We start from the raw sequence: 27,179 nt of genomic DNA, 5'->3' as shown, positions 1-27,179 counted from the left end.
GCTGTGGTAGATTCTATCACAGCGATCAAAATAAAAAAAATAATAAATAACCCCCCCCTTTATCACCCCCATAGGGACAATAATAAAATAAAGAATTTTTTTTTTTTCTTTTTCCACTAGGGTTAGGGTTAGAACTAGGGTTAGAACTAGCGGTAGGGTTAGGGGTAGGGTTAGGGTTACGGGTAGGGTTAGGGGTAGGGTTATGGCATGTGCACACAGAGCGGATCGGCCGCGGATCGGCAGCGGATCGGCAGCGGATCCGCAGCGGATCCGCAGCGGATCGGCCGCGGATCCGCAGCGGATCGGCCGCGGATACGCAGCGGATCGGCCGCGGATACGCAGCGGATCGGCCGCGGATCCGCAGCGGATCGGCAGCGGATCCGCAGCGGATCGGCCGCGGATACGCAGCGGATCGGCCGCGGATCCGCAGCGGATCGGCAGCGGATACGCAGCGGATACGCAGCGGATCGGCAGCGGATCCGCAGCGGATCCGCAGCGGATCCGCAGCGGATACGCAGCGGATACGCAGCGGATCGGCCGCGGATACGCAGCGGATACGCAGCGGATTGGCCGCGGATTCGCAGCGGATTGGCCGCGGATCCGCATCGGATTGGCCGCTGCGAATTCGAAGCAGTTTTCCATCAGGTTTACAGTACCATGTACACCTAAGGAAAACCAAATCCGCTGTGCCCATGGTGCGGAAAATTCCATGCAGAAACGCTGCGTTGTATTTTCCGCAGCATGTCAATTCTTTGTGCGGATTCCGCAGCGTTTTACACCTGTTCCTCAATAGGAATCCGCAGGTGAAATCCGCACAAAAAAACACTGGAAATCCGCTGTAAATCTGTAGGTAAAACGCAGTGCCTTTTACCTGCGGATTTTTCAAAAATGGTGCGGAAAAATCTCACACGAATCCGCAAAGTGGGCACATAGCCTTAGGGTTAGGGTTGGAATTAGAGTTAGGGTACCGTCTCACAGTGGCACTTTGGTCGCTACGACGGTACGATCCATGACGTTGTGTCTGACACGCAGCAGCGATCAGGGACCCTGCTGAGAATCGTACGTCGTAGCAGATCGTTTGGAACTTTCTTTCGTCGCTGGATCTCCCGCTGTCATCGCTGGATCGGTGTGTGTGACAGCGATCCAGCGATGCGTTCACTTGTAACCAGGGTAAACATCGGGTTACTAAGCGCAGGGCCGCGCTTAGTAACCTGATGTTTACCGTGGTTACCAGCGTAAAAGTAAAAAAAAAAAAAAAACGTACATACTCACATTTCGGTGTCCTTCAGGTCCCTTGCCGTCTGCTTCCCGCTCTGACTGTCTGCCGGCCGGAAAGTGAGAGCACAGCACAGCAGTGACGTCACCGCTGCGCTCTGCTCTCACTGTATGGCGGCACTCAGTCAGAGCGGGAAGCAGACGGCAAGGGACCTGAAGGACACCGAAATGTGAGTATGTACGTTTTTTTTTTTTTACTTTTACGCTGGTAACCACGGTAAACATCGGGTTACTAAGCGCGGCCCTGTGCTTAGTAACCCGATGTTTACCCTGGTTACCTGGGACCTTGGCATCGTTGGTCGCTGGAGAGCGGTCTGTGTGACAGCTCCCCAGCGACCACACAATGACTTTCCAACGATCACGGCCAGGTCGTATCGCTGGTCGTGATCTTTGGTAAATCGTTATGTGAGACGGTACCCTTAGGGTTGGAATTAGGGCTAGGGTTGGAAATAGGGTTAAGATTAGGCTTGTGGTTAGGGTTAAGGATAGGGTTAGGGTTGTGTTGGGGTTACAGTTGTGGGTAGGGTTGGGATTAGGGTTAGGATTAGGGTTGGATTTAGGGTTACGGGTGTGTTGGGGTTAGGGTTGTGGTTAGGGGTGTGTTGGGGTTAGGGTTGTGATTATGGTTATGGCTACAGTTGGGATTAGGGTTAGGGGTGTGTTGGGGTTAGTGTTGAAGTTAGAATTGAGGGGTTTCCACTGTTTAGGCACATCAGGGGTCTCCAAATGCAACATGGCGCCACCATTGATTCCAGCCAATCTTGCGTTCAAAAAGTCAAATGGTGCGCCCTCCCTTCCAAGCCCCGACGTGCGCCCAAACAGTGGTTTACCCCCACATATGGGATACCAGCGTACTCAGGACAAACTGGGCAACAACTATTGGGGTCCAATTTCTCCTGTTACCCTTGCAAAAAAAAAAAATTACTTGCTAAAACATAATTTTGAGGAAAGAACAATTATTTTTTATTTTCACGGCTCTACGTTATAAACTTATGTGAAACACTTGGGGGTTGAAAGTGCTCACCACACATCTAGATAAGATCCTTTTGGGGTCTAGTTTCCAAAATGGGGTCACTTGTGGGGGGGTTTCTACTGTTTAGGCACATCAGGGGCTCTGCAAATGCAACGTGACGCCCGCAGACCATTCCATCAAAGTCTGCATTTCAAATGTCACTACTTCCCTTCCGATCCCTGACGTGCGCCCAAACAGTGGTTTACCCCCACATATGAGGTATCAGCGTACTCACAACAAACTGAGCAACAAATATTGGGGTCCAATTTCTCCTGTTACCCTTGTGAAAATAAACAATTGCTTGCTAAAACATCTTTTTTGAGGAAAGAAAAATTATTTTTTATTTTCACGGCTCTGCGTTGTAAACTTCTGTGAAGCACTTGGGGGTTGAACGTGCTCACCACACATCTAGATAAGTTCCTTGGGGGGTCTAGTTTCCAAAATGGGGTCACTTGTGGGGGGTTTCTACTGTTTAGGCACATCAGGGGCTCTGCAAACGTAACATGATTCCCGCAGACCATTCCATCAAAGTCTGCATTCCAAATCGTCACTACTTCCATTCCGAGCCCCGCCATGTGCCCAAACAGTGGTTTACCCCCACATATGGGGTATCAGCGTACTCAGGAGAAACTGGACAACAACTTTTGGGATCAAATTTTTCCTGTTACCCTTGGGAAAATTAAAAAATTCTGGGCTAAAAAAATATTTTTGAGGAAAGAAAACACATTTTTTATTTTCACGGCTCTGCGTTATAAACTTCTGTGAAGCACTTGAGGGATCAAAGTGCTCACCACACATCTAGATTAGTTCCCTTGTGGGTCTAGTTTCCAAAGTGGGGTCAATTGTGGGGAGTTCCTACTGTTTAGGCACATCAGGGGCTCTGCAAATGCAACGTGACGCCCGCAGAGCATTCCATTAAAGTCTGCATTTCAAAACGTCACTACTTCCCTTCCGCTCCCCGACGTGTGCCAAAACAGTGGTTTACCCCCACGTATGGGGTATCAGCGTACTCAGGAGAAACTGCACAACAACTTTTGGGGTCCAATTTCTCCTGTTACCCTTGGGAAAATAAAAAATTGTGGGTTAAAAAATCATTTTTGAGGAAAGAAAAATAATTTTTTATTTTCATGGCTCTGCGTTATAAACTTCTGTGAAGCACTTGAGGGATCAAAGTGCTCACCACACATCTAGATTAGTTCCTTGGGAGGTCTAGTTTCCAATATGGGGTCACTTGTGCGGGAGCTCCAATGTTTAGGCACACAGGGGCTCTCCAAACGCGACATGGTGTCCGCTAATGATTGAAGCTAATTTTCCATTCAAAAAGCCAAATGGCGTGCCTTCCCTTCCGAGCCCTGCCGTGCGCCCAAACAGTGGTTTACCCCCACATATCGGGTATCATCGTACTCAGGACAAACTGGACAACAACATTTGGGGTCCAATTTCTCCTATTATCCTTGGGAAAATAAAAAACTCCGGGCTAAAAATCATTTTTGAGGAAAGAAAAATATTTTTTTATTTTCATGGCTCTGCGTTATAAACTTCTGTGAAGCACCTGGGGGTTTTAAGTGCTCACTATACATCTAGATTAGTTCCTTGGGGGGTCTAGTTTCCAAAATGGGGTCACTTGTAGGGGAGCTCCAATGTTTAGGCACACAGGGGCTCTCCAAACGCGACATGGTGTCCGCTAATGATTGAAGCTAATTTTCCATTCAAAAAGCCAAATGGCGTGCCTTCCCTTCCGAGCCCTGCCGTGCGCCCAAACAGTGGTTTACCCCCACATATGGGGTATCATCGTAGTCAGGACAAACTGGACAACAACATTTGGGGTCCAATTTCTCCTATTATCCTTGGGAAAATAAAAAACTCCGGGCTAAAAATCATTTTTGAGGAAAGAAAAATATTTTTTTATTTTCATGGCTCTGCGTTATAAACTTCTGTGAAGCACCTGGGGGTTTTAAGTGCTCACTATACATCTAGATTAGTTCCTTGGGGGGTCTAGTTTCCAAAATGGGGTCACTTGTAGGGGAGCTCCAATGTTTAGGCACACAGGGGCTCTCCAAACGCAACATGGTGTCCACTAACGATTGGAGCTAATTTTCCATTGAAAAAGTCAAATGGCGCGCCTTCCCTTCCAAGCCTTGCCGTGCACCCAAACAGTGGTTTACCCCCACATATGAGGTATCGGCGTACTCAGGAGAAATTGCCCAACAAATTTTAGGATCCATTTTATCCTGTTGCCCATGTGAAAATGAAAAAAATGAGGCTAAAAAAAATTTTGTGTGAAAAAAAAGTACTTTTTCATTTTTACGGATCAATTTGTGAAGCACCTGAGGGTTTAAAGTGCTCACTATGCATCTAGATAAGTTCCTTGGGGGGTCTAGTTTCCAAAATGGGGTCACTTGTGGGGGAGCTCCAATGTTTAGGCACACAGGGGCTCTCCAAACCTGACATGGTGTCCGCTAACGATGGAGATAATTTTTCATTCAAAAAGTCAAATGGCGCTCCTTCCCTTCCGAGCCTTACCATGTGCCCAAACAGTAGTTTACCCCCACATATGAGGTATTGGCGTACTCAGGAGAAATTGCCCAACAAATTTTAGGATCCATTTTATTCTGTTGCCCATGTGAAAATGAAAAAATTGAGGCTAAAAGAAAATTTGTGTGAAAAAAAAAGTACTTTTTCATTTTTACGGATTAATTTGTGAAGCACCTGGGGGTTTAAAGTGCTCACTATGCTTCTAGATACGTTCCTTGGGGGGTCTAGTTTCCAAAATGGGGTCACTTGTGGGGGAGCTCCAATGTTTAGGCACACGGGGGCTCTCCAAACGCGACATGGTGTCCGCTAAAGATTGGAGCCAATTTTTAATTCAAAAAGTCAAATGGCGCTCCTTCCCTTCCGAGCCCTGCCGTGCGCCCAAACAGTGGTTTACCCCCACATATGAGGCATCAGCGTACTCAGGACAAATTGGACAACAACATCCGTGGTCCAGTTTCTCCTTTTACCCTTGGGAAAATAAAAAAATTGTTGCGAAAAGATCATTTTTGTGACTAAAAAGTTAAATGTTAATTTTTCCCCTATTTGTTGCTTCTGCTGCTCTGAAACACCTGAAGGGTTAATAAACTTCTTGAATGTGGTTTTGAGCACCTTGAGGGGTGCAGTTTTTAGAATGGTGTCACTTTTGGGTATTTTCAGCCATATAGACCCCTCAAACTGACTTCAAATGTGAGGTGGTCCCTAAAAAAAATGGTTTTGTAAATTTTGTTGTAAAAATGAGAAATCACTGGTCAAATTTTAACCCTTATAACTTCCTAGCAAAAAAAAAATTTGTTTCCAAAATTGTGCTGATGTAAAGTAGACATGTGGGAAATGTTATTTATTAACTATTTTGTGTCACATAACTCTCTGGTTTAACAGAATAAAAATTCAAAATGTGAAAATTGCAAAATTTTCAAAATTTTCACCAAATTTCTGTTTTTTTCACAAATAAACTCAGAAATTATCGACCTAAATTTACCACTAACATGAAGCCCAATATGTCACGAAAAAACAATCTCAGAACCGCAAGGATCCGTTGAAGCGTTCCTGAGTTATTACCTCATAAAGGGACACTGGTCAGAATTGCAAAAAATGGCAAGGTCATTAAGGCCAAAATAGGCTGGGTCATGAAGGGGTTAACCCCTTCCCGTTCCCCTGTTCATTAGTCTCCATTTATTCACCCCTCCCAAGATCTGTAATAAAAAGTGGTGCATAGATTTTTTTTTGTTGTATACTAAAATTACGACACAGAGAATGTCATTGACACTTGTTAGCAAAAAATGTGTGCAGCTTTCCATTTATCATGTGTGGTGCTGTGCACACTGCAATTTGGCAGCGTAACAGCTTTTCAGGAAAGCCGCCATAGTGGTTGCTATGGGCTTTTGTACAATTTCAGCAGTTGCCCAAAGCAACCAATCAGGACGCCGCTTTCATTTTCCAACCAGCCTTAGAAAAATGTAACTTTTGAGCTGATTGGTTGCTGAGAGCGAGCGCGTCACTTTCCCCACTGTAGTTTCACAGTTTGCTCAGCGCACCCTCTGGTGGTGGTAACGAGTATTACAACAACGTGTTGTATGGTGTCGAATCTGCCGGCGTGAAAGTGCAGCCGGCGCCGAATGTGCGTGTGTGAGCCGGCGCTCAGTGTTTGCCCTTCACTCCCAGACTTTGCACTGTTCCGCCCGCAGCCGGTGACGGCACTTTGTCCATGGCAGCTCTGGGCTTCCGTCGGTTCTGGCCACATGTGCTGGGACGGTGCCGACCTGCCCTCTGCAGCTCCCAGTGCTCCCGGCTCAGTGCCCCGGCTGCAGCACAGTCCTTCCCTGTCATAGCAGGGGCTATCCTGCCCATCCACAGGCATGTGTACGAGGCCAACAGCAGGAACAGTGCCAGGTGCAGCCACAGGTGAGACCTCGCAGGTCCCCAATAACACCTCCTGTCAACCACAACAATCAACTTCGGAAACTTTTTATTTAAATTTTGTGCATTTATTTATATGGAATATTTTTGTGCGTTTTTTTTGGCAAAGCAAAATAAAATCTATTTGAATAATTTCAATAATAATATGCAGATAGATTTATTATTTCAGCCTTCCCCTCAGCTCCGTCCTGGCCAATATTAATTTTTGCACTTTCATTTTTTCCCTCGCCTTATTCCAAGAGCCAGAACTTTTCTATTTTCCCGTCCACGTCGCTGTAGGGGGGTCTTGCTTTTTTTTTCGCAGGGCGAGTTGTAATTTTGAAATGCACCAATAATGTTTCCATATAATGTACTAAAGAAAGCAAAAAAAACAAGTGCGGTGAAATGGTGAAAAAATGCAATTCCATAATGTGGCGATATGAGTCTCCATGTCAGGATGATTACTGTGATGCAGGGTTTTTCAGTTTTTTTGTGTTGAATTTTTTTTCTTAGAAATACGTGAAACAAAAAAAAAAGTGGTTTTGTGTCTGTCTTTTTCTGTGAGCCGTAATTTTTTTTTTAATTTTTCCATCCACTGAGCTGCATGAAATGTCATTTTTATTTGTGGCGAAAATACATTTTTGTTGGGGCACGTAAGATATATTGATTTTTTTTTTTTTTTGGGGGGGGAAGAGCATCAACTAAAAATGGCAATTCTGTGGTTTACATCTTTTTTGCTTTTGTTTACTTTATGGGTTTTATATTCTGATAGATCAGACATTTACGGATTCGGCGGTGCTCAATATTTATTTATTTTCTAAATTAGATTTTTTTTAATATACATGTATTTTTTTTCTTTTTTTTAAGCTATTTTTTCTCCCTTCAGTTTTTAGTACCTCTAGTTAACTTGATTTGTGATAGTTTGATTGCTTTTTGTATAGTCAGAATGATACCAAGCTTGTGGGGATGAGGGTTTTAAGCAGGTCCCCGGCGCCCATTGCAGCTTGTTGGCACCTTGTAATTGTTTTGGGGGTGGAAGGCATTGGGCTCTATAACGGACATCTGCGCAGGATCACATCCTTTGAATGTCACTGCCAGAGACATTGGTATTTAAGTGGTTAAACAGCTCTGACTGGAGCTATTGCTGTTAGATTACGATCCCTCGATGAGCTTTTGACGTCCCATTAATTAACATAGGTTACTTGTGTTTTTTCATTAAATACGCAACGTGAAAATCTCACCAAAAACTCAGTGTGAACATAACCTTTAGGCTATGTGCCCACGTTGCAGAAATGCTGCGGAAATGTCAGCAGCATTTCTGCAACTCCCTGCCACGGGTAAAACGCATGCGGAATTCACATGCTTTTTCCCGCAAAACACAAGTGTTTTACAATTGTTTTTAGCTTGCAAAATACTTGCGCTTTTCCAAGCGATTTGAAGCATCACTTGGAAAAGTGATTGACAGGTTGGTCACACAAGCATAGTGCTTGACAAGTGTGACCAACTTTTTACTATTGATGCTGCCTATGCAGCATCAATAGTAAAAGATAAAATGTTAAAAATAATTTAAAAAAATATGGTTATTCTCACCTTCCGACTGCTCCTGATCTCCTCAGCAGCGCTCCTGGTACGTTCCGTTCCCAGGGATGCTTTGTGCGAAGGACCTTTGTGACGTCACGGTCGCGTGACCACGACATCATTCATGCAATGCATCTCTGGGAACGGAAGCCGCCGCGTGCACCGCTTAGAGGTGGGAGGAGTCCGGGGGCCATCAGGAGGTAAGTATATAAATATTTTTTATTTTAATTATTATTATTTTTTTTACAGGAACATTGTACCCAGGGCCTGGAGGAGAGTCTCCCTCCTCCAGACCCGGGTACCATCCGCACATGAGGCGCTCACTTTATGCACGGTGGGCATAGCCACATGTGTAAAGTGAGCATTTCAATGCAATCCTATGGCGGTGGAATCGCTGTGATTCCACAGAAATAATGAACATTCTGCGGCTTTTACCACTATGCAATTCCGCAGCTGGAAAATCCGCAGCATGGGCACAGCAACTGCGGAATAGGATTGCATGGGAGTGTGTTTTTTTAAGCTATTTTTAAGCGTTTCCGCTGCGGCAGAAACTCATAAAAAAGTAACGTGGGCACACAGCCTAAAGGGGGCGCTGCCTGCTCCATACACTTGCACCTGATAAAGCTATAGTGGATTGTACCATAAATGCAAGTTTCCCCGCCCTGTGGATAGGTAATAACTTTTGTGGTACAATGCCTTTACTTGTATATGTATGTAGCACCTTCCTTCTTGAAATCAATAATATCTGATCCTGGGAGAGTTCAGTGACCACTGACATGGCCTCCTTTCCTGTTCCATTAGCACTAGCAGCACCCACATTCCTAGGAACAAGGGATTTACCAATCAGGAGCCTGGGAGAGTTGTGTCACTTCATGTTTTTCATAGTCCTTCGTTCCCGTTTCCTCCGTGTGATGAAATCAGAACCTATGATTGTTTTATAGGAGACCATGTCCCTATGGAGTCAGATTTAATGTGGTGGAGATGATGTATCTGTCACCGATCCATCTCGGAGATAATCTTCCCAAACCTGCTGAACCGGCGAGTGATTGTCATAATGGACAATAATGTGCAAATCTAAGAGACAGATAGGAAACCTTAGGGAAAAAAGCAATTTACTGCGGTGTCAGGAATTAAACACTAATAATAATGTTGTTTGTTGCTCTAGTATACTTGTAAAGATACTAACTGGCAGGAAGAGATGGCTATATAGGGGATATGCTTTAAACAATCTGCATTCACCACTGATACAAAGATGGCTTTAATTCAAGTGTAACACAGAAACTCAATATATACTTATTTGTAATTACGGCAGGTATACAGTAGACCTTTCCAAGCTTGAATTTAGCAGATGATTAGATTATAAATCTTTGTACTGGCAGAAGATTACAACGTGAGTTCTAAAAAATCTAGACAGCAGGTAAGATATTCAATCAGTCCTATGAGGTATGTAACCCACCCTGCAGTTGCACCGTTCAGGCGTGATGCCGTGCAGCCTCTGGGAAAAGCTGACTTGTCAAAGCGGTGCAGCACGGCAAATGGGGCGTCTGGTGCAGATCGGAGGATGCACGTGTGGAGCCAGGGACGCTCCGGCCGGTAGTAGCAGGAAGAAGATGGCTGACCGTGCTGGAGACGGCGTGTAACATCACAAGATACCAAACAGCTCACGACGCATTTCGGGGAATACACGGTTCCCTTTCCTCAGAGATTCCCTGTTTGTTTAACCATTGGATTTATCACGCAGAATCCGAAGTTTGTCTGCAGATTTCTGCTTTCCTGTATCATTTCCCTAGTGTTTTCTGTTTTATTCCTTCAAGGAATTAAACACTGCATGAGACACACAGGCTCTCAGCTTTCCCAGACTTCTGAACGGCAGACCTCACTATTTCCTGTACTCTTCCAAAACCTTTTCCCCACATGCACATTTTATTGTAGGAAAAATAAACTGACGGTCTCCGTTGTTTAGCCGCAGTGGTAACAGCGCATTCTTATTGCTGCTGACAATCACTGATGTCAGTAACCCATGCCATCTACACAGGCAGTGCCGATGAGCTCAGTAATTGATTGGCTGCAGTGATGTTGATGTGCCGTCATGTGATACAGCCCAATAAAAGGGAAAAAAATGGAGAGAAAAAATTTCCAAAGTTTGTTTTAAAAAAAAAAGCGTAATTTTCCGAGACCGTAGCGTCTCCATTTTTCATGATCTCAGGTTGGGTGAGGGCTTATTCTTTGCGTGGCGAGTTGACATTTCTAATGATACCATCTTGATGTGGATACAATCAACGTAATTCTGGTGTTCTTACTTTTTTTTTTTGTTGCTACGCCGTCTACTGATCGGATTAATTATTTTTATAGCTTGAAAGATCAGGTGATTCTGAACACGGCGGAACCAAATATGTGTTGTTGTTTTTTGGTTATTTTTCTATTTTGAATGGGGGGGGCATTTGAACATATTATATATAATATAAGGGTTTTTTTTTACTTTTCACTTTCTTCAATAGTCTCCATGGGAGACTAGAAGCTGCCATAACCCGATCGCCTCTGCTACACACAGGCAATGGTCAGATCACCTGTATGTAGCAGAAATGCTCACTTGCTATGAGTGCCGACCACCGGGTCGGCAATCATGTGGCGGGGTCACCGATGGCTGGGCTTAGTGATGCACGATCACATTAAACGCTACTGTCAGAGATTGACAGCGACATTTAACGGATTAACAGCCCCGAGTGGATCGCGATTCCACCTGCGGCTGTTAGGGGCACGTTAGCTGTTCAAAACAGCTGACATATGGCGGGAAAGATGTGGGCTCAGCGCTGGAGCCCACATCAAACGGAGGGACACGACATGTACGGGGCATGTTGTGAAGGGGTTAAAGTGGGATTAGAATAAACTTGGATGTTTCTTATTAAATTGACAGAATTGAATTGATTTGTCAGGGGTTGTCTTGGAAAAGATTAATTTCTCTTAGGGATCCTCAGTGCTAAAAAAAAATTGGGAAAAACTCGACTCAAAGATTTATAGGGATTGGAAATCATTGTAACAAACTCTCAGCTCTGAGAAGAAGTCAGTCTTTTGTAGTTAGGGTTTCAGCGATAGAATGCAAGTTAGAAAGTTTCCATTCACTGACATCAAACAAAGATCAAATTCTATTAGAAGGTTTTTCCCACATAAGACTGGACTCTCGCCTTTTTTTTCTGCAGATACTTGGAATTACTTGCAAATGTGAAATTAGGAGGAGGCGAGAATGCGATTCTACGGCACACAAAGAGGAACAAAAAGCTGCTGGTGCGGGAAAGGCTGAAGAGGCTCCTGGACGACGAGAACTTCTTAGAACTGTCTCCATTCGCAGGGTTTGGTCTGCCGTATGGTGACGTCCCCTCTGCCGGGTGCCTTTCTGGTGAGACCCTGTGTGTAGTGACTTGTCTCATTGAATATGATGAATCCTCCCGTTTTTTGGGGATTATTTTTGGGTAGGTAGGATAGGAAGGATAACCAATGTGGCCGCTGTTATGGTTCCCATATATCTTAAAGGGTAGAAAAATGGATCCAGCACAGGTTGTGCCAGTTGGTTTTTACCGGATCCAAAAGTGATGATTGTGCACGTCACAGTTACAGGACCACTGATTAGCTGCAGCGGTCAGGTCACATGAATGTGTTTCATTAAAGAGAAGGCGGCAGTAATCAAGCAACCAATAGTCTAGGATAAGTTTCCAAAGTTTTGGGCTTTCAGGCCTTTGTCAATGATATCTGTGCATAAGGTATAACATATAGAACATGTGTTAGAATATATCTGACACAATAGCAATACAGATACTGAGAAAACATTAATAAATGTGCGAGTATGAGGTTTGTATAGATATCGGAGCTATATCGGATGAATAACCTTTTTTAACACTGTAAACCAATGTATCCACAACTTGGCTTTAAACCATGCATCATCGTATACAGGAAATTAATTTTCTTGATACCCTAGTTATACTAGAAACATGCAACAGTAAATAATGTTTGATGGCGAGGGTCTGGGTGGTGGGGACCACCCTGAGATAAGGGCAGCAACATGTTGTCCAAACCAGACACACCCTTTAAATTGTCGCTGCAATGTAATGTCCAGATATGATCTTATATCTTTTGTTATGGATTTTCTTTGTCTTGCAGGTATTGGGAAGATCTGTGGGATTTGGTGCGTATTTATGGCTAATGACGCCACCGTGAAGGGCGGCACGGCTTATCCCATATCGGTGAAGAAGCAGCTGCGAGCTCAGGAGATCGCCATACAGAACCGGCTGCCCATGCTGTACCTGGTGGACAGCGGAGGCGCCTTCCTGCCCCTTCAGGTGTCTGTCATTCTCCTAGAACATTCGAGACGTAAATCCGTCATAATCACAGTATAATGGAAAAGTTTTGCAAGTTTCTAATTTACTTTACGTTTCGATCTGAGAGTTTGCTACGGTTGTGTTTCGTCTAGACAATCCCCTGCAAGGATCCTGATTAGTGATGAGTGAACGTGCTCGGATAAGGTGTTATCTGAGCATGCTCAGCTGCTATCCGAGTGTCTTCGTCGTGCTCAAATAACATATTTGAGTCCCCGCGGCTGAATGTCTCACAGCTGTTAGACATCTGCAACACATGCAGTGATTGCAAAACAAACCTTCAATTCTTGCATGTGTTGTGGCTGAGACATGCAGCTGCGGGGACTCAAACATATTTTTCGAGCACACCAAAGACACTCGATTAGCACCCGAGCATGCTCAGATAACACCTTACCTCAGCACATTCGCTCATCACTAATCCTGATACGTTGTAGCAAACTATCAGAGAGACAGATACATGGCTTCCTACATGCATCCGGGGCTTCCTCGCCACTTGGAGTCAGAGTATGGAGCTAGGAGGAGAGGCCCGACTGTGCGCTGGCCGGGGAAAGCTGGGAGTTGTAGTACAAAGGGGGCAGAAGCTGGCAGCGGTAAGAAGTGACGCTTGTAAACAAATTAACACATGACAGGGGCATCAAGATTTGAATTATATGGAGGAGAACATAGAAAGAAATATGAAAACGCGCTTACAAGAACGGAAAGAACGTGTTTGAAAAATGGAGATCGGTGTTAGAAAACCCCTCTAGACTCAAATTAATTGTGTGGGGACCACAAACAAGAAAGTGTCCAACCGCTGACAGGAAGCAGTGATCTTTTTTTCACATTTTTCTCCTGTATTTATTTCATTGCATGTCTATTGTCTGGAAAGCACAATAATTCGGAATTCACCTGGTAAAGTAGTGTTAATCTTGTCTTAGGTGGTCCACAAAACATATGGTCGTCCACAAAATATGTGTGTAAATCTTAGCTAAAATGGCTGATAAAAGAGGACAATAGAGTACATTCAGATGGTCAGGAACTTACAGGATAGAGTATTATCGTGGCAGTATTTCTTTCGTGTAAGCTTCCGTTATGTACCATTGCCCAGTTGTTTGTTGCAGATGCCCGGGTAGATCTATTCCTAGGGGGGCACTGGTATGGAGGACGTCGCGGTGCTGCCTGGTAATTGCTTATAGTAATCTGAATTGTGCATGTCGCTCTCTGTCCACAGGCCGAGCTGTTTTGTGACAAAGAGCACGGCGGGAAGGCGTTTTGTAATGAAGCCATAATGTCAGCCATGAAAATACCTCAGGTACGAGCAGCCGATTGTGCACAGATAGACGTCTTATAGCGCTGGATGCAACACGGGGCTGGACGAACCCTATCTAACAGATGGGGTACAGTGGCATCACACTTTTTTTAACCACATGGGAGTTTGTCCGAGCTGCAATGCAAAGAAACATATATATGATGTTGATGTATGTGCATACAGTCATGGTCAAAAGTATTCACACCCCTGCAATTCTGTCAGATAATACTCCACGTTTCTTCCTGAAAATGATTGCAATCACAAATTCTTTGGTATTATCTTCATTTAATTTGTCTTAAATGAAAACACACAAAAGAGAATGAAGCAAAAAGCAAAACATTGATCATTTCACACAAAACTCCAAAAATGGGCCAGACAAAAGTATTGGCACCCTCAGCCTAATACTTGGTTGCACAACCTTTAGCCAAAATAACTGCGACCAACCGCTTCCGGTAACCATCAATGCGTTTCTTACAATGCTCTGCTGGAATTTTAGACCATTCTTCTTTGGCAAACTGCTCTAGGTCCTGATATTTGAATGGTGCCTTCTCCAAACTCCCATTTTTAGATCTCTCCACAGGTGTTCTATGGGATACAGGTCTGGACTCATTGCTGGCCACCTTAGAAGTCTCCAGTGCTTTCTCTCAAACCATTTTCTAGTGCTTTTTGAAGTGTGTTTTGGGTTATTGTCCTGCTGGAAGACCCATGACCTCTGAGGGAGACCCAGCTTTCTCACACTGAGCCATACATTATGCTGCAAAATTTGTTGGTAGTCTTCAGACTTCATAATGCCATGCACACGGTCAAGCAGTCCAGTGCCAGAGGCAGCAAAGCAACCCCAAAACATCAGGGAACCTCCGCCATGTTTGACTGTAGGGACCGTGTTCTTTTCTTTGAAGGCCTCTTTTTTTTCCTGTAAACTCTATGTTGATGCCTTTGCCCAAAAAGCTCTACTTTTGTCTCATCTGACCAGAGAACATTCTTCCAAAATGTTTTAGGCTTTTGCAGGTAAGTTTTTGGCAAACTCCAGCCTGGCTTTTTTATGTCTCGGGGTAAGAAGTGGGGTCTTCCTGGGCCTCCTACCATACAGTCCCTTTTCATTCAGACGCCGACGGATAGTACGGGTTGACACTGTTGTACCCTCGGACTGCAGGGCAGCTTGAACTTGTTTGGCTGTTAGTCGAGGTTCTTTATCCAACATCCGCACAATCTTGTGTTGAAATCTCTTGTCAATTTTTCTTTTCCGTCCACATCTAGGGAGGTTAGCCACAGTGCCATGGGCTTTAAACTTCTTGATGACACTGCGCACGGTAGACACAGGAACATTCAGGTCTCTGGAGATGGACTTGTAGCCTTGAGATTGCTCATGCTTCCTCACAATTTGGTTTCTCAAGTCCTCAGACAGTTCTTTGGTCTTCTTTCTTTTCTCCATGCTCAATGTGGTGCACACAAGGACACAGGACAGAGGTTGAGTCAACTTTAATCCATGTCAACTGGCTGCAAGTGTGATTTAGTTATTGCCAACACCTGTTAGGTGCCACAGGTAAGTTACAGGAGCTGTTAATTACACAAATTAGAGAAGCATCACATGATTTTTCAAACAGTGCCAATACTTTTGTCCACCCCCTTTTTTTATGTTTGGTGTGGAATTATATTCAATTTGGCTTTAGGACAATTCTTTTTGTGTTTTTTCATTTAAGACAAATTATATAAAGATAATAATACCAAAGAATTTGTGTTTGCAATCATTTTCAGTAAGAAACTGAGTATTATCTGACAGAATTGCAGGGGTGTGAATACTTTTGACCATGACTGTATGTTATATAATACCGCCATGATGTGATGTGCTGCAGGTGGCTGTAGTGTGCGGCTCATGTACAGCCGGAGGCGCTTACATCCCAGCAATGGCAGAGGAGTCGATCATCGTAGACCAGATCGGAACTATATTTTTAGGTGGACCCCCACTTGTTAAAGCAGCTACAGGTGAGGACGTCACTGCAGAGGACCTGGGAGGAGCGAAGCTGCATGCTAGGTAAAAACACAAACACTTTTAGACACTTTTTTTTTATTTTTTAGACAGTTTGGAATAAAAGTGAATCAAATTGCACCTTTCCTCCCCCAGGATGTAACAGTGTGGGTTGTATGGAGTGGGCTCAGGGTCTGTATAAAACAGCCTGCATCCGGCATTAACAGCAGTGATCAGAGCTTGCTCCGATCACTGATGTTTATAACTCCTTATAGACCACCGATACACATTAAACGGCGATCGCTAGGGGGCCTTACTCCCTGATTGCTATTTTAAAATGGCGATTGGTAATAAGGGAGTAGCGCCCCCCAGACTTGTAAACTCTCTGGGGTTTCCGCTACCGCATGTAGCGGAGACCCTGGAGAACACGATCAGAGCTGCTTTTTTTCCATGAAAAAACAACTGTGATCCGCTTAAAAAAAATAATTTCTCCCCTGACATGATAAAGCATGTCCGAGTATAGAGAATTGATGTCCTTAGCCTTTATATTGGATATGCGATTTCCCCCCCCCCCCCCGACCCAGCTCATTCTAATGCTGAAAGAAAATGGCTGGTGCATGAGCAGTGTGCCCGCCAAGCTCTACCTCCCCACAACCACTGGGATTTTTTTTTCATTGACTGATGGTTTTTGCTTACAGTCATAGACCATATCACAGTCATCGAAAGCCCCAATAGTAGTCAATAGGTTTAGGTCTAGTAGTAGTATTAGATTAGGTTTAGGTCCGGTAGTAGTATTAGATTAGGTTTAGGTCTGGTAGTAGTGTTAGATTAGGTTTAGGTCCGGTAGTAGTATTAGATTAGGTTTAGGTTTGGTAGTAGTATTAGATTAGGTTTAGGTCTGGTAGTAGTGTTAGATTAGGGTTAGGTCTGGTAGTAGTGTTAGATTAGGTTTAGGTCCGGTAGTAGTGTTAGATTAGGGTTAGGTCTGGTAGTAGTGTTAGATTAGGTTTAGGTCTGGTAGTAGTGTTAGATTAGGGTTAGGTCTAGTAGTAGTATTAGATTAGGTTTAGGTCCGGTAGTAGTGTTAGATTAGGTTTAGGTCCGGTAGTAGTGTTAGATTAGGTTTAGGTCCGGTAGTAGTGTTAGATTAGGTTTAGGTCCGGTAGTAGTATTAGATTAGGTTTAAGTCCGGTAGTAGTGTTAGATTAGGGTTAGGTCTGGTAGTAGTGTTAGATTAGGTTTAGGTCTGGTAGTAGTGTTAGATTAGGGTTAGGTCCGGTAGTAGTGTTAGATTAGGGTTAGGTCCGGTAGTAGTGTTAGATTAGGGTTAGGTCTGGTAGTAGTGTTAGATTAGGGTTAGGTCTGGTAGTAGTGTTAGATTAGGGTTAGGTCTGGTAGTGGTGTTAGATTAGGGTTAGGTCTGGTAGTAGTGTTAGATTAGGGTTAGGTCTAGTAGTAGTGTTAGATTAGGTTTAGGTCTGGTAGTAGTGTTAGATTAGGGTTAGGTCTAGTAGTAGTGTTAGATTAGGTTTAGGTCCGGTAGTAGTGTTAGATTAGGGTTAGGTCTGGTAGTAGTGTTAGATTAGGTTTAGGTCTGGTAGTAGTGTTAGATTAGGGTTAGGTCTAGTAGTAGTGTTAGATTAGGTTTAGGTCCGGTAGTAGTGTTAGATTAGGTTTAGGTCCGGTAGTAGTGTTAGATTAGGTTTAGGTCTGGTAGTAGTGTTAGATTAGGGTTAGGTCTGGTAGTAGTGTTAGATTAGGTTTAGGTCCGGTAGTAGTGTTAGATTAGGTTTAGGTCCGGTAGTAGTGTTAGATTAGGGTTAGGTCCGGTAGTAGTGTTAGATTAGGGTTAGGTCCGGTAGTAGTGTTAGATTAGGTTTAGGTCTAGTGGTAGTGTTAGATTAGGTTTAGGTCCGGTAGTAGTGTTAGATTAGGGTTAGGTCTGGTAGTAGTGTTAGATTAGGTTTAGGTCCGGTAGTAGTGTTAGATTAGGTTTAGGTCTAGTGGTAGTGTTAGATTAGGTTTAGGTCCGGTAGTAGTATTAGATTAGGTTTAGGTCTGGTAGTAGTGTTACATTAGGTTTAGGTCCGGTAGTAGTGTTACATTAGGTTTAGGTCCGGTAGTAGTGTTAGATTAGGGTTAGGTCCGGTAGTAGTGTTAGATTAGGGTTAGGTCTGGTAGTAGTGTTAGATTAGGTTTAGGTCTAGTAGTAGTGTTAGATTAGGTTTAGGTCCGGTAGTAGTGTTAGATTAGGGTTAGGTCTGGTAGTAGTGTTAGATTAGGTTTAGGTCCGGTAGTAGTGTTAGATTAGGTTTAGGTCCGGTAGTAGTGTTAGATTAGGTTTAGGTCCGGTAGTAGTGTTAGATTAGGGTTAGGTCCGGTAGTAGTGTTAGATTAGGGTTAGGTCCGGTAGTAGTGTTAGATTAGGTTTAGGTCCGGTAGTAGTGTTAGATTAGGGTTAGGTCCGGTAGTAGTGTTAGATTAGGGTTAGGTCCGGTAGTAGTGTTAGATTAGGTTTAGGTCCGGTAGTAGTGTTAGATTAGGGTTAGGTCCGGTAGTAGTGTTAGATTAGGGTTAGGTCCGGTAGTAGTGTTAGATTAGGTTTAGGTCCGGTAGTAGTGTTAGATTAGGGTTAGGTCCGGTAGTAGTGTTAGATTAGGGTTAGGTCCGGTAGTAGTGTTAGATTAGGTTTAGGTCTGGTAGTAGTGTTAGATTAGGTTTAGGTCTAGTAGTAGTATTAGATTAGGGTTAGGTCCGGTAGTAGTGTTAGATTAGGGTTAGGTCTAGTAGTAGTGTTAGATTAGGTTTAGGTCTAGTAGTAGTATTAGATTAGGTTTAGGTCTGGTAGTAGTGTTAGATTAGGGTTAGGTCCGGTAGTAGTGTTAGATTAGGGTTAGGTCCGGTAGTAGTGTTAGATTAGGGTTAGGTCCGGTAGTAGTGTTAGATTAGGGTTAGGTCAGGTAGTAGTGTTAGATTAGGGTTAGGTCCGGTAGTAGTGTTAGATTAGGGTTAGGTCCGGTAGTAGTGTTAGATTAGGGTTAGGTCCGGTAGTAGTGTTAGATTAGGGTTAGGTCCGGTAGTAGTGTTAGATTAGGGTTAGGTCCGGTAGTAGTCTTAGATTAGGGTTAGGTCCGGTAGTAGTCTTAGATTAGGGTTAGGTCCGGTTGTAGTGTTAGATTAGGGTTAGGTCCGGTAGTAGTGTGAGATTAGGTTTAGGTCCGGTAGTAGTGTTAGATTAGGGTTAGGTCCGGTAGTAGTGTTAGATTAGGGTCAGGTCCGGTAGTAGTGTTAGATTAGGTTTAGGTCCGGTAGTAGTGTTAGATTAGGGTTAGGTCCGGTAGTAGTGTTAGATTAGGGTTAGGTCCGGTAGTAGTGTTAGATTAGGTTTAGGTCCGGTAGTAGTGTTAGATTAGGTTTAGGTCCGGTAGTAGTGTTAGATTAGGGTTAGGTCCGGTAGTAGTGTTAGATTAGGGTCAGGTCCGGTAGTAGTGTTAGATTAGGGTTAGGTCCGGTAGTAGTGTTAGATTAGGGTTAGGTCCGGTAGTAGTGTTAGATTAGGTTTAGGTCCGGTAGTAGTGTTAGATTAGGTTTAGGTCCGGTAGTAGTGTTAGATTAGGTTTAGGTCTGACAAATTTAAAGCAAGATTTTAGAGGTACATTTTTTTTTTTTTAATTCCTCTGTTGTAACTGAAGGGTTAAATGTCCAACCATTTTGAAGTATTTGAGGGGCGCAGTTTTTAAAATGGTATCACTTTTGAGTTTCCAATATTTAGGCCCCTCAAAGTCCATTAAAATCCGAATAGGTCCCTAAAGTTTTGTAAACTTGTTGAAAAAATAAGAAATTGCTGCTAAAGATTTAACCCTTCTAACATCCTAACAAAAAAAAATCTTTCAAAAATGTTGCTGATGTGAAGTAGACATGTGGGAAATGTTATTCATTAATTATTTTATGTGGTATAACTATCTGATTTAAGGGCATAAAATTGTGAAGTTTGAAAATTGTTCAAAATTTTTTTGTCAAATTTTCATAAATATACGCAAATCATATTGACCAAAATGTATCACTTAATGTGAATTACAATATGTCATGAGAAAACATTCTCAGAATCGGTGGGATACGTTGAAGTGTTACAGAGTTATTACCCCAAAAAGTGACAGTGGTCAGATTTAAAAATGTGGCCCCGTCATGAAGGCTGCTGCGTGGTGTTACAAACCGGAGGGGGCGCTGTTGGAATATTTATCATAAATCATAAAGTATTTATATACTGACGGCCATTTGTTTCTCACCCCCCTGCGCAGAGTCAGCGGATGTGTCGATTATTTTGCAGCGACCGAGTCTGACGCGTACAGCTACGCCCGAATGATTATCTCCACCTTAAATTTAGACCCTGAGCCCGAGGGTCGAGTGCAATTTGAGGATCCCGTGTACAATACTGAGGAGCTGGCGGGACTGGCGCCTCGCGATTACGGTCACACTCTGGACGTTAAACTGGTGAGTTATACAATACAGAAGCAGCAGGTTTATGCCAAGGAGGACGAACCTGTCCATGTGTACTGGGAGAAGACCCCTCGGCACCCGCTCCATCTGTGCCCGCACCGTCCGCCTAGGGTGTCGGCTCTGTATACAGCTGACAAATCTGCTGCAACAGCCGGGATCAGAGATTACACCGATCACGGACGTTTAAGATGCTGTGGTTAGACAGAAGAAGGGGCTTCACCACTGGGCGTCAATGCAGTTGGGGTCCTAAACAAAGCTGTATCATAAGGTCAAGCCCCATAGTGAGACCTAAAAATATAACTTCCTTTAAATGTTTCAAATTACTAAAAATGAAAACTTAAAGGATTGTTTAGCAAGAATGAAGTTCTACCCATAACTTGCTGGTCACTGGGACCCTCTTGAGATCGCTAGGGGGTCCTAGCAGTCAGATCCCTAGAGATCAGCAAGTTATCCTTTATATTATTGATAGTTGATCTTTTTTTTATGTGGCTGAAAAACTAGAAGAATCAGTCTAATAAAGGATTTCTGCTCTGTAGGATCCAGCAGAATGAATGCAGCTCTGGATGTGCAATAGAGATCAGAGCAACTAAATACTGCAGAGCTGCTCAGTGATATCTCTAGTTCACCACTTTGGTCTTTCTCTCGGACGCAGGTTGCTGTGGTTAACAGTCTTTATTTGCTAGTGAGAAAGTGTCTATATAGTGTGTGACATCCATTAATACTGGGCTCTTTCCAGATACTCAGCCGACTGGTCGATGGCAGCAAGTTCCTGGAGTTCAAAGCCGAGTATGGGACTACACTAGTAACTGGATTCGCTTCAGTTGAAGGGTACGTGTAATCCCGAATATCTACTAATGTTGTTACACTAATGTATCAGAGAACAATTACAACCAGGCAGGAACTCGTATTCATTCACAGCCAAGTTCCCAATAGTTATATTCTTGTACATAGGAGCAGTATTATAGTAGTTATATTCTTGTATATAGAGGGCAGTATTATAGTAGTTATATTCTTGTACATAGGAGCAGTATTATAGTAGTTATATTCTTGTACATAGGGGCAGTATTATAGTAGTTATATTCTTGTACATAGGAGCAGTATTATAGTAGTTATATTCTTGTACATAGAGGGCAGTATTATAGTAGTTATATTCTTGTACATAGGAGCAGTATTATAGTAGTTATATTCTTGTACATAGGAGCAGTATTATAGTAGTTATATTCTTGTACATAGGAGCAGTATTATAGTAGTTATATTCTTGTACATAGGGGCAGTATTATAGTAGCTATATTCTTGTACACAGGGGTAGTATTATAGTAGTTATATTCTTGTACATAGGGTGCAGTATTATAGTAGTTATATTCTTGTACATAGGGGCAGTATTATAGTAGTTATATTCTTGTACATAGGGGCAGTATTATAGTAGTTATATTCTTGTACATAGGGGCAGTATTATAGTAGTTATATTCTTGTACATAGGGGGCAGTATTATAGTAGTTATATTCTTGTACATAGGGGCAGTATTATAGTAGTTATATTCTTGTACATAGGGGCAGTATTATAGTAGTTATATTCTTGTACATAGGGGCAGTATTATAGTAGTTATATTCTTGTACATAGGGGCAGTATTATAGTAGTTATATTCTTGTACATAGGGGCAGTATTATAGTAGTTATATTCTTGTACATAGGAGCAGTATTATAGTAGATATATTCTTGTACATAGGAGCAGTATTATAGTAGTTATATTCTTGTACATAGGGGCAGTATTATAGTAGTTATATTCTTGTACATAGGGGCAGTATTATAGTAGTTATATTCTTGTACATAGGGTGCAGTATTATAGTAGTTATATTCTTGTACATAGGGGCAGTATTATAGTAGTTATATTCTTGTACATAGGGGCAGTATTATAGTAGTTATATTCTTGTACATAGGGGCAGTATTATAGTAGTTATATTCTTGTACATAGGGGGCAGTATTATAGTAGTTATATTCTTGTACATAGGGGCAGTATTATAGTAGTTATATTCTTGTACATAGGGGCAGTATTATAGTAGTTATATTCTTGTACATAGGGGCAGTATTATAGTAGTTATATTCTTGTACATAGGGGCAGTATTATAGTAGTTATATTCTTGTACATAGGGGCAGTATTATAGTAGTTATATTCTTGTACATAGGAGCAGTATAATAGTAGTTATATTCTTGTACATAGGGGCAGTATTATAGTAGTTATATTCTTGTACATAGCAGTATTATAGTAGATATATTCTTGTACATAGGAGCAGTATTATAGTAGTTATATTCTTGTACATAGGGGCAGTATTATAGTAGTTATATTCTTGTACATAGGAGCAGTATTATAGTAGTTATATTCTTGTACATAGGAGCAGTATTATAGTAGTTATATTCTTGTACATAGGGGCAGTATTATAGTAGTTATAGTCTTGTACATAGGAGCAGTATTATAGTAGTTATATTCTTGTACATAGGGGCAGTATTATAGTAGTTATATTATTGTACAGAGGGGCAGTATTATTTTAGTTATATTCTTGTACATAGGAGGCAGTATTATAGTAGTTATATTCTTGTACATAGGAGCAGTATAATAGTAGTTATATTCTTGTACATAGGAGCAGTATTATAGCAGTTATATTCTTGTACATAGGGGCAGTATTATAGTAGTTATATTCTTGTACAGAGGAGCAGTATTATAGTAGTTATATTCTTGTGCATAGGGGCAGTATTATAGTAGTTATATTCTTGTACATAGGGGGCAGTATTATAGTAGTTATATTCTTGTACATAGGAGCAGTATAATAGTAGTTATATTCTTGTACATAGGAGCAGTATTATAGCAGTTATATTCTTGTACATAGGGGCAGTATTATAGTAGTTATATTCTTGTACATAGGAGCAGTATTATAGTAGTTATATTCTTGTGCATAGGGGCAGTATTATAGTAGTTATATTCTTGTACATAGGGGGCAGTATTATAGTAGTTATATTCTTGTACATAGGGGCAGTATTATAGTAGTTATATTCTTGTACATAGGGGCAGTATTATTTTAGTTATATTCTTGTACATAGGAGCAGTATAATAGTAGTTATATTCTTGTACATAGGAGCAGTATTATAGTAGTTATATTCTTGTACATAGTGGGCAGGTTTATAATATATAGGTTTTGAATCTTTCTCTTTATTTCAGTAATTTGGTTGGAATTGTGGCTAGTAACGGAGAACTGACCCATGACGCCTCTCTAAAAGGAAGCCACTTTGTACAGATCTGTAACCAGCGGTTTATTCCTTTGCTGTTTCTTCAGAACACAACTTCTCAGGATCTCTTACCTCCTAGTGTGTATAAGGTAAGTTCTTGAGGCAACATGCAGAAGAAAACAGCTCCTTATACTGATCTGAGCATTTCTGGGAGAATCTCCATATTACATTGCTATCCCTTTTTTTTTTTCCCCAGGCAGAACAGCTGACAAACAGATTAAAAGCTCAGGCCTCAATGATCGCTGCTGTATCTTGTGCCACGGTGCCCAAAATAACAGTGGTGATCGGCGGCTGCCACGGGGGAGAGAGCTTTGCCATGGTAGGTATATGCTTCTTTGGGGATTACAGTAAAGTGGGAAGTCTGCTGCCATCTGGAGGATGAGAACAAAAATGCATCTTAAGAGGAAAATTGATTTCTCCCCATCAGTCTACACTTGGCCTGCTGACAACCAACTATTCACTGTAGCTTATTGTCGCATAGGAGGCAGACACATTTTGCCTAAGTTTTTTTTCTGCCAGAGCTCCTACCTTGACAGAAGGGTACTGGAAGCTGCAGGCGCTTGATTGCTATTACTCCTTTTGCAATATTGTTACCTGTTTTCCCACCCCAGGGACGGAATGTAGATGTCCCAAGGTTTCCTTTGTCCCCTAATAGTTTAAGAAAAGAGGATTTTTGGTACTCACTGTAAAATCTTTCTCATAGCCTTCCTTGGAGGACACAGCTCCCACCCTTGTTTTGGTCGTCTTAGCTGGGTGTCGTCAGGTCAGACTTTTTTGTTAAAATGATTTTTTTAGTGTAAGCCTCAAGGTTGCAGCAGACATCCCATGATTTCCAATGTCCTGCCGATAAAGGCAACAAGAGAGCGAATTTTACTATGAGTAACAAAAATCCCTGTTTTTTTTTTTTTACCACCTCCCAAATTAATAACTAAGAGTCCTATGTAGCCCTAAATATTCAGTTCATCCTGCTAATAACATAGCGCCGTTGATGGAAAAATGATAGTTTTTGGCTTTCCAAATGCAGCAACAAAAAGAAAAAAAAAAGTTTTCTTTCATTTTGCAAAAAGCAGAAAAAGACATGTAAATTTTGTGTCGGCGTTATCCTATCTGTCCTAAGAATAATTTTAACATGGCACTTTTACCAAAACAGCAATGACAGATTACGGTAACTGTTTTTCTTTTGTTTTTTTCTCATTTTACTTGTTAAAAAAGTTAAGAAACTTTTTTTTAATAAATTGTGTGCCAATAAAAATACAACTAATAGTAGAAAACGGCTACATCAATAGAAAATGTCTAAACTGATGGCTTTGTAACAGAGATGATTAAAGAAAAAGAAAAAATTGCCGTCTGTGGTTATTGTTGCGTTTTCAATTTTGTTTTAGTGCGGGAGATCTTATGAGCCAAATTTCTTGTTCCTGTGGCCAAATGCAAGAATTGGTCTTGTGGACGCCGGGAGGTTGTCGTGGAGCGAACAGAACGATAAAGGCTGGACGGATGAGACCGAATTCAAGTCTCAGCTGGACAGGTATGAAGGTTGGGGTCCTCGTGTAAAATCGCAGGTGGCAACCAATCACGTCAGATCTTATTCCATAAATTATTACAAAAAAAAGTAAAAATTGGATCATATCAGTAATATGTTAATTGGCAATTCTGTTTATTCTTCAAGTTTTGTATTATGGAATTTACTCTGCAGGTTAAATAATTTAATATTTTGATAGATTGGACTTTGAGAGTCGGCAAAACTAGATTTGCTGCTTTTTTATATAAACTTTCATGTTTAATTTTTTTAATATTACTTTTCAGATTTTTACAACATTGCGCCTCTTAAATGCCCAGGTTAGAGATTGATCAAAGCGATCTCTGTAACATGCTGGGGACCGGGTCATTATTTACAGGGATACTATACTACCCTAGCAATGTCGGTGGTTTTTGATATGTGAGTGGTGCAGGCTCCGGACCGACACTTTATTTTTTGTTTCTTAGACTAAAGGAGGAAAGTTCAGCGTTTTATTCATCTGCCAGACTCTGGGATGATGGAGTCATCTTACCTCAAGACACCAGACCGGTGAGTAGAAAGAAAAATCCCAATATGATCTCGAGGGCTTGTCCGTCTCGTCCAGGACACGTATTTAATGTTCACTAAAGGACCGTTTTCTTTTTTTGTTTTGTTTTTTGCAGGTTCTTGGCAAATGCTTGAAAATCATTAGACAAAAAAAATATGAAAAGGTCACTTCTCATAATTCTCCGCTGCTGAGGATGTAACAAACGGATGTGACGACGCACAGAAAAGATGTTTTATCATGTAAATAGTCTATACAGTAATCGTACAGTGCCTTATAGTGTAATATATTAAAGCGCAACTCACTCAGATATAGCGGGTGTCTGTTATCTAATAACTACTGTACATTATACAGAGAAAAGTATTGGGCCGCACGTCTTAAAGGACTTGTACATTATATATCATTCCCTGTATTAATATCTAGTCTAAAGCTCAAACAACTTTTGTAATTTACTAAAAAAATGCTCAACCTTCTTCGTAAACAGCTGTCACCTAGATTTACCCGGGGGGCTGCCGTCCCTTTTCCCCCGGGGGGCTGCCGTCCCTTTTCCCCCGGGGGGCTGCCGTCCCTTTTCCCCCGGGGGGCTGCCGTCCCTTTTCCCCCGGGGGGCTGCCGTCCCTCTTCCCCGGGGGGCTGCCGTCACATCCCCCGGGGGCTGCCGTCCCTCACAATTGCTATTACCCCTCATGTACAGGACGTCCTCATGGAGCTGTGTTGCTGTCATTACCACGGCTTTGTTACTGCCATCCCCGATAACATCCCAGGAGGTGGTGGAGGCAGCGAAAAGTGACCATATCTTCTATCACCGCCGTCAGTCACATCTGTCCCTGCCGCCTCCTTCCCTGTAACGAATCGTCCTCCGGGCGCGACCCTCGTGGCTTTCACCCTTCTTTTATCACCCGTCTTTTATCACCCCTCCAGTTCGTTTCCGTGAAGGAGTTGGAGTGATTGAAGCTGCGGTCTCTTCTCCATCATCGCTTCTAAAACCTTCACTTCTTGCTGCAGTTTACAAAAGTTAGTTACTGCTATTTTAGAAATGAAACCGTTTCTTGGAGAAACTGTTGTGATTTTTCGAGAACATTCACAATGGACAGATTATGTGAAGTCTCCACAGCAGGAGAAGTTTCACCACTCATGCCGCTGCTGCTGCGGTGGATTTCACCCTCTTCTTTTCAGTGATCATTCACAGCATAACATGACTTGTCCTGAATTTGATAAAATCTCATCCTCTTTACTGGTTTTGTAATAAGTAGCAGATTTTCTGCATCCAATTTTCACATTGGAAAAACTGCTGAGTATCAGTCAGTCCTGTACTGATTCTTGACTTTACCCTGATATGATTTATTAAACCTGCAATTTGGCCATTGAAGTCAGTGGAGGCCATGGCAGCTTGCAAAACCTGCAAGAAAACCTATTTTGTACTATCT

General features: G+C 42.3%; 1 protein-coding gene across 1 annotated transcript; it reads left to right on the top strand.

The window, feature by feature from the left end:
• Positions 1 to 6,390: 6,390 nt before the first annotated feature.
• On the top strand, positions 6,391 to 26,062 carry LOC143787771 (uncharacterized). The gene is made up of 12 exons (XM_077276803.1): positions 6,391 to 6,724; positions 11,494 to 11,690; positions 12,449 to 12,627; positions 13,874 to 13,954; positions 15,805 to 15,983; positions 20,216 to 20,408; positions 21,151 to 21,242; positions 23,625 to 23,781; positions 23,889 to 24,011; positions 25,075 to 25,217; positions 25,676 to 25,757; positions 25,871 to 26,062. The coding sequence occupies exons 1-12, from the start codon at positions 6,528 to 6,530 to the stop codon at positions 25,952 to 25,954; spliced, it is 1,707 nt and encodes a 568-aa protein (XP_077132918.1). The 5' UTR covers positions 6,391 to 6,527; the 3' UTR covers positions 25,955 to 26,062.
• The last annotated feature ends 1,117 nt before the right edge of the window (positions 26,063 to 27,179 follow it).

The sequence above is a fragment of the Ranitomeya variabilis genome, chromosome 8, assembly GCF_051348905.1.
Source record: "Ranitomeya variabilis isolate aRanVar5 chromosome 8, aRanVar5.hap1, whole genome shotgun sequence".
Taxonomy (NCBI): Eukaryota; Metazoa; Chordata; class Amphibia; order Anura; family Dendrobatidae; genus Ranitomeya; species Ranitomeya variabilis.
The sequence above is the reverse complement of the archived record's forward strand: the minus strand, read 5'-3'. Positions and strand labels throughout refer to the sequence as shown.

Coding starts and splice junctions, on each gene's coding strand:
- LOC143787771 (XM_077276803.1), top strand. CDS start 6,528: ATGGCAGCTCTGGGCTTCCGTCGGTTCTGGCCACATGTGCTGGGACGG. Junction 13,955..15,804: donor CAGCCATGAAAATACCTCAG/GTACGAGCAGCC, acceptor GATGTGCTGCAG/GTGGCTGTAGTGTGCGGCTC. Junction 23,782..23,888: donor TACCTCCTAGTGTGTATAAG/GTAAGTTCTTGA, acceptor TTTTTTCCCCAG/GCAGAACAGCTGACAAACAG.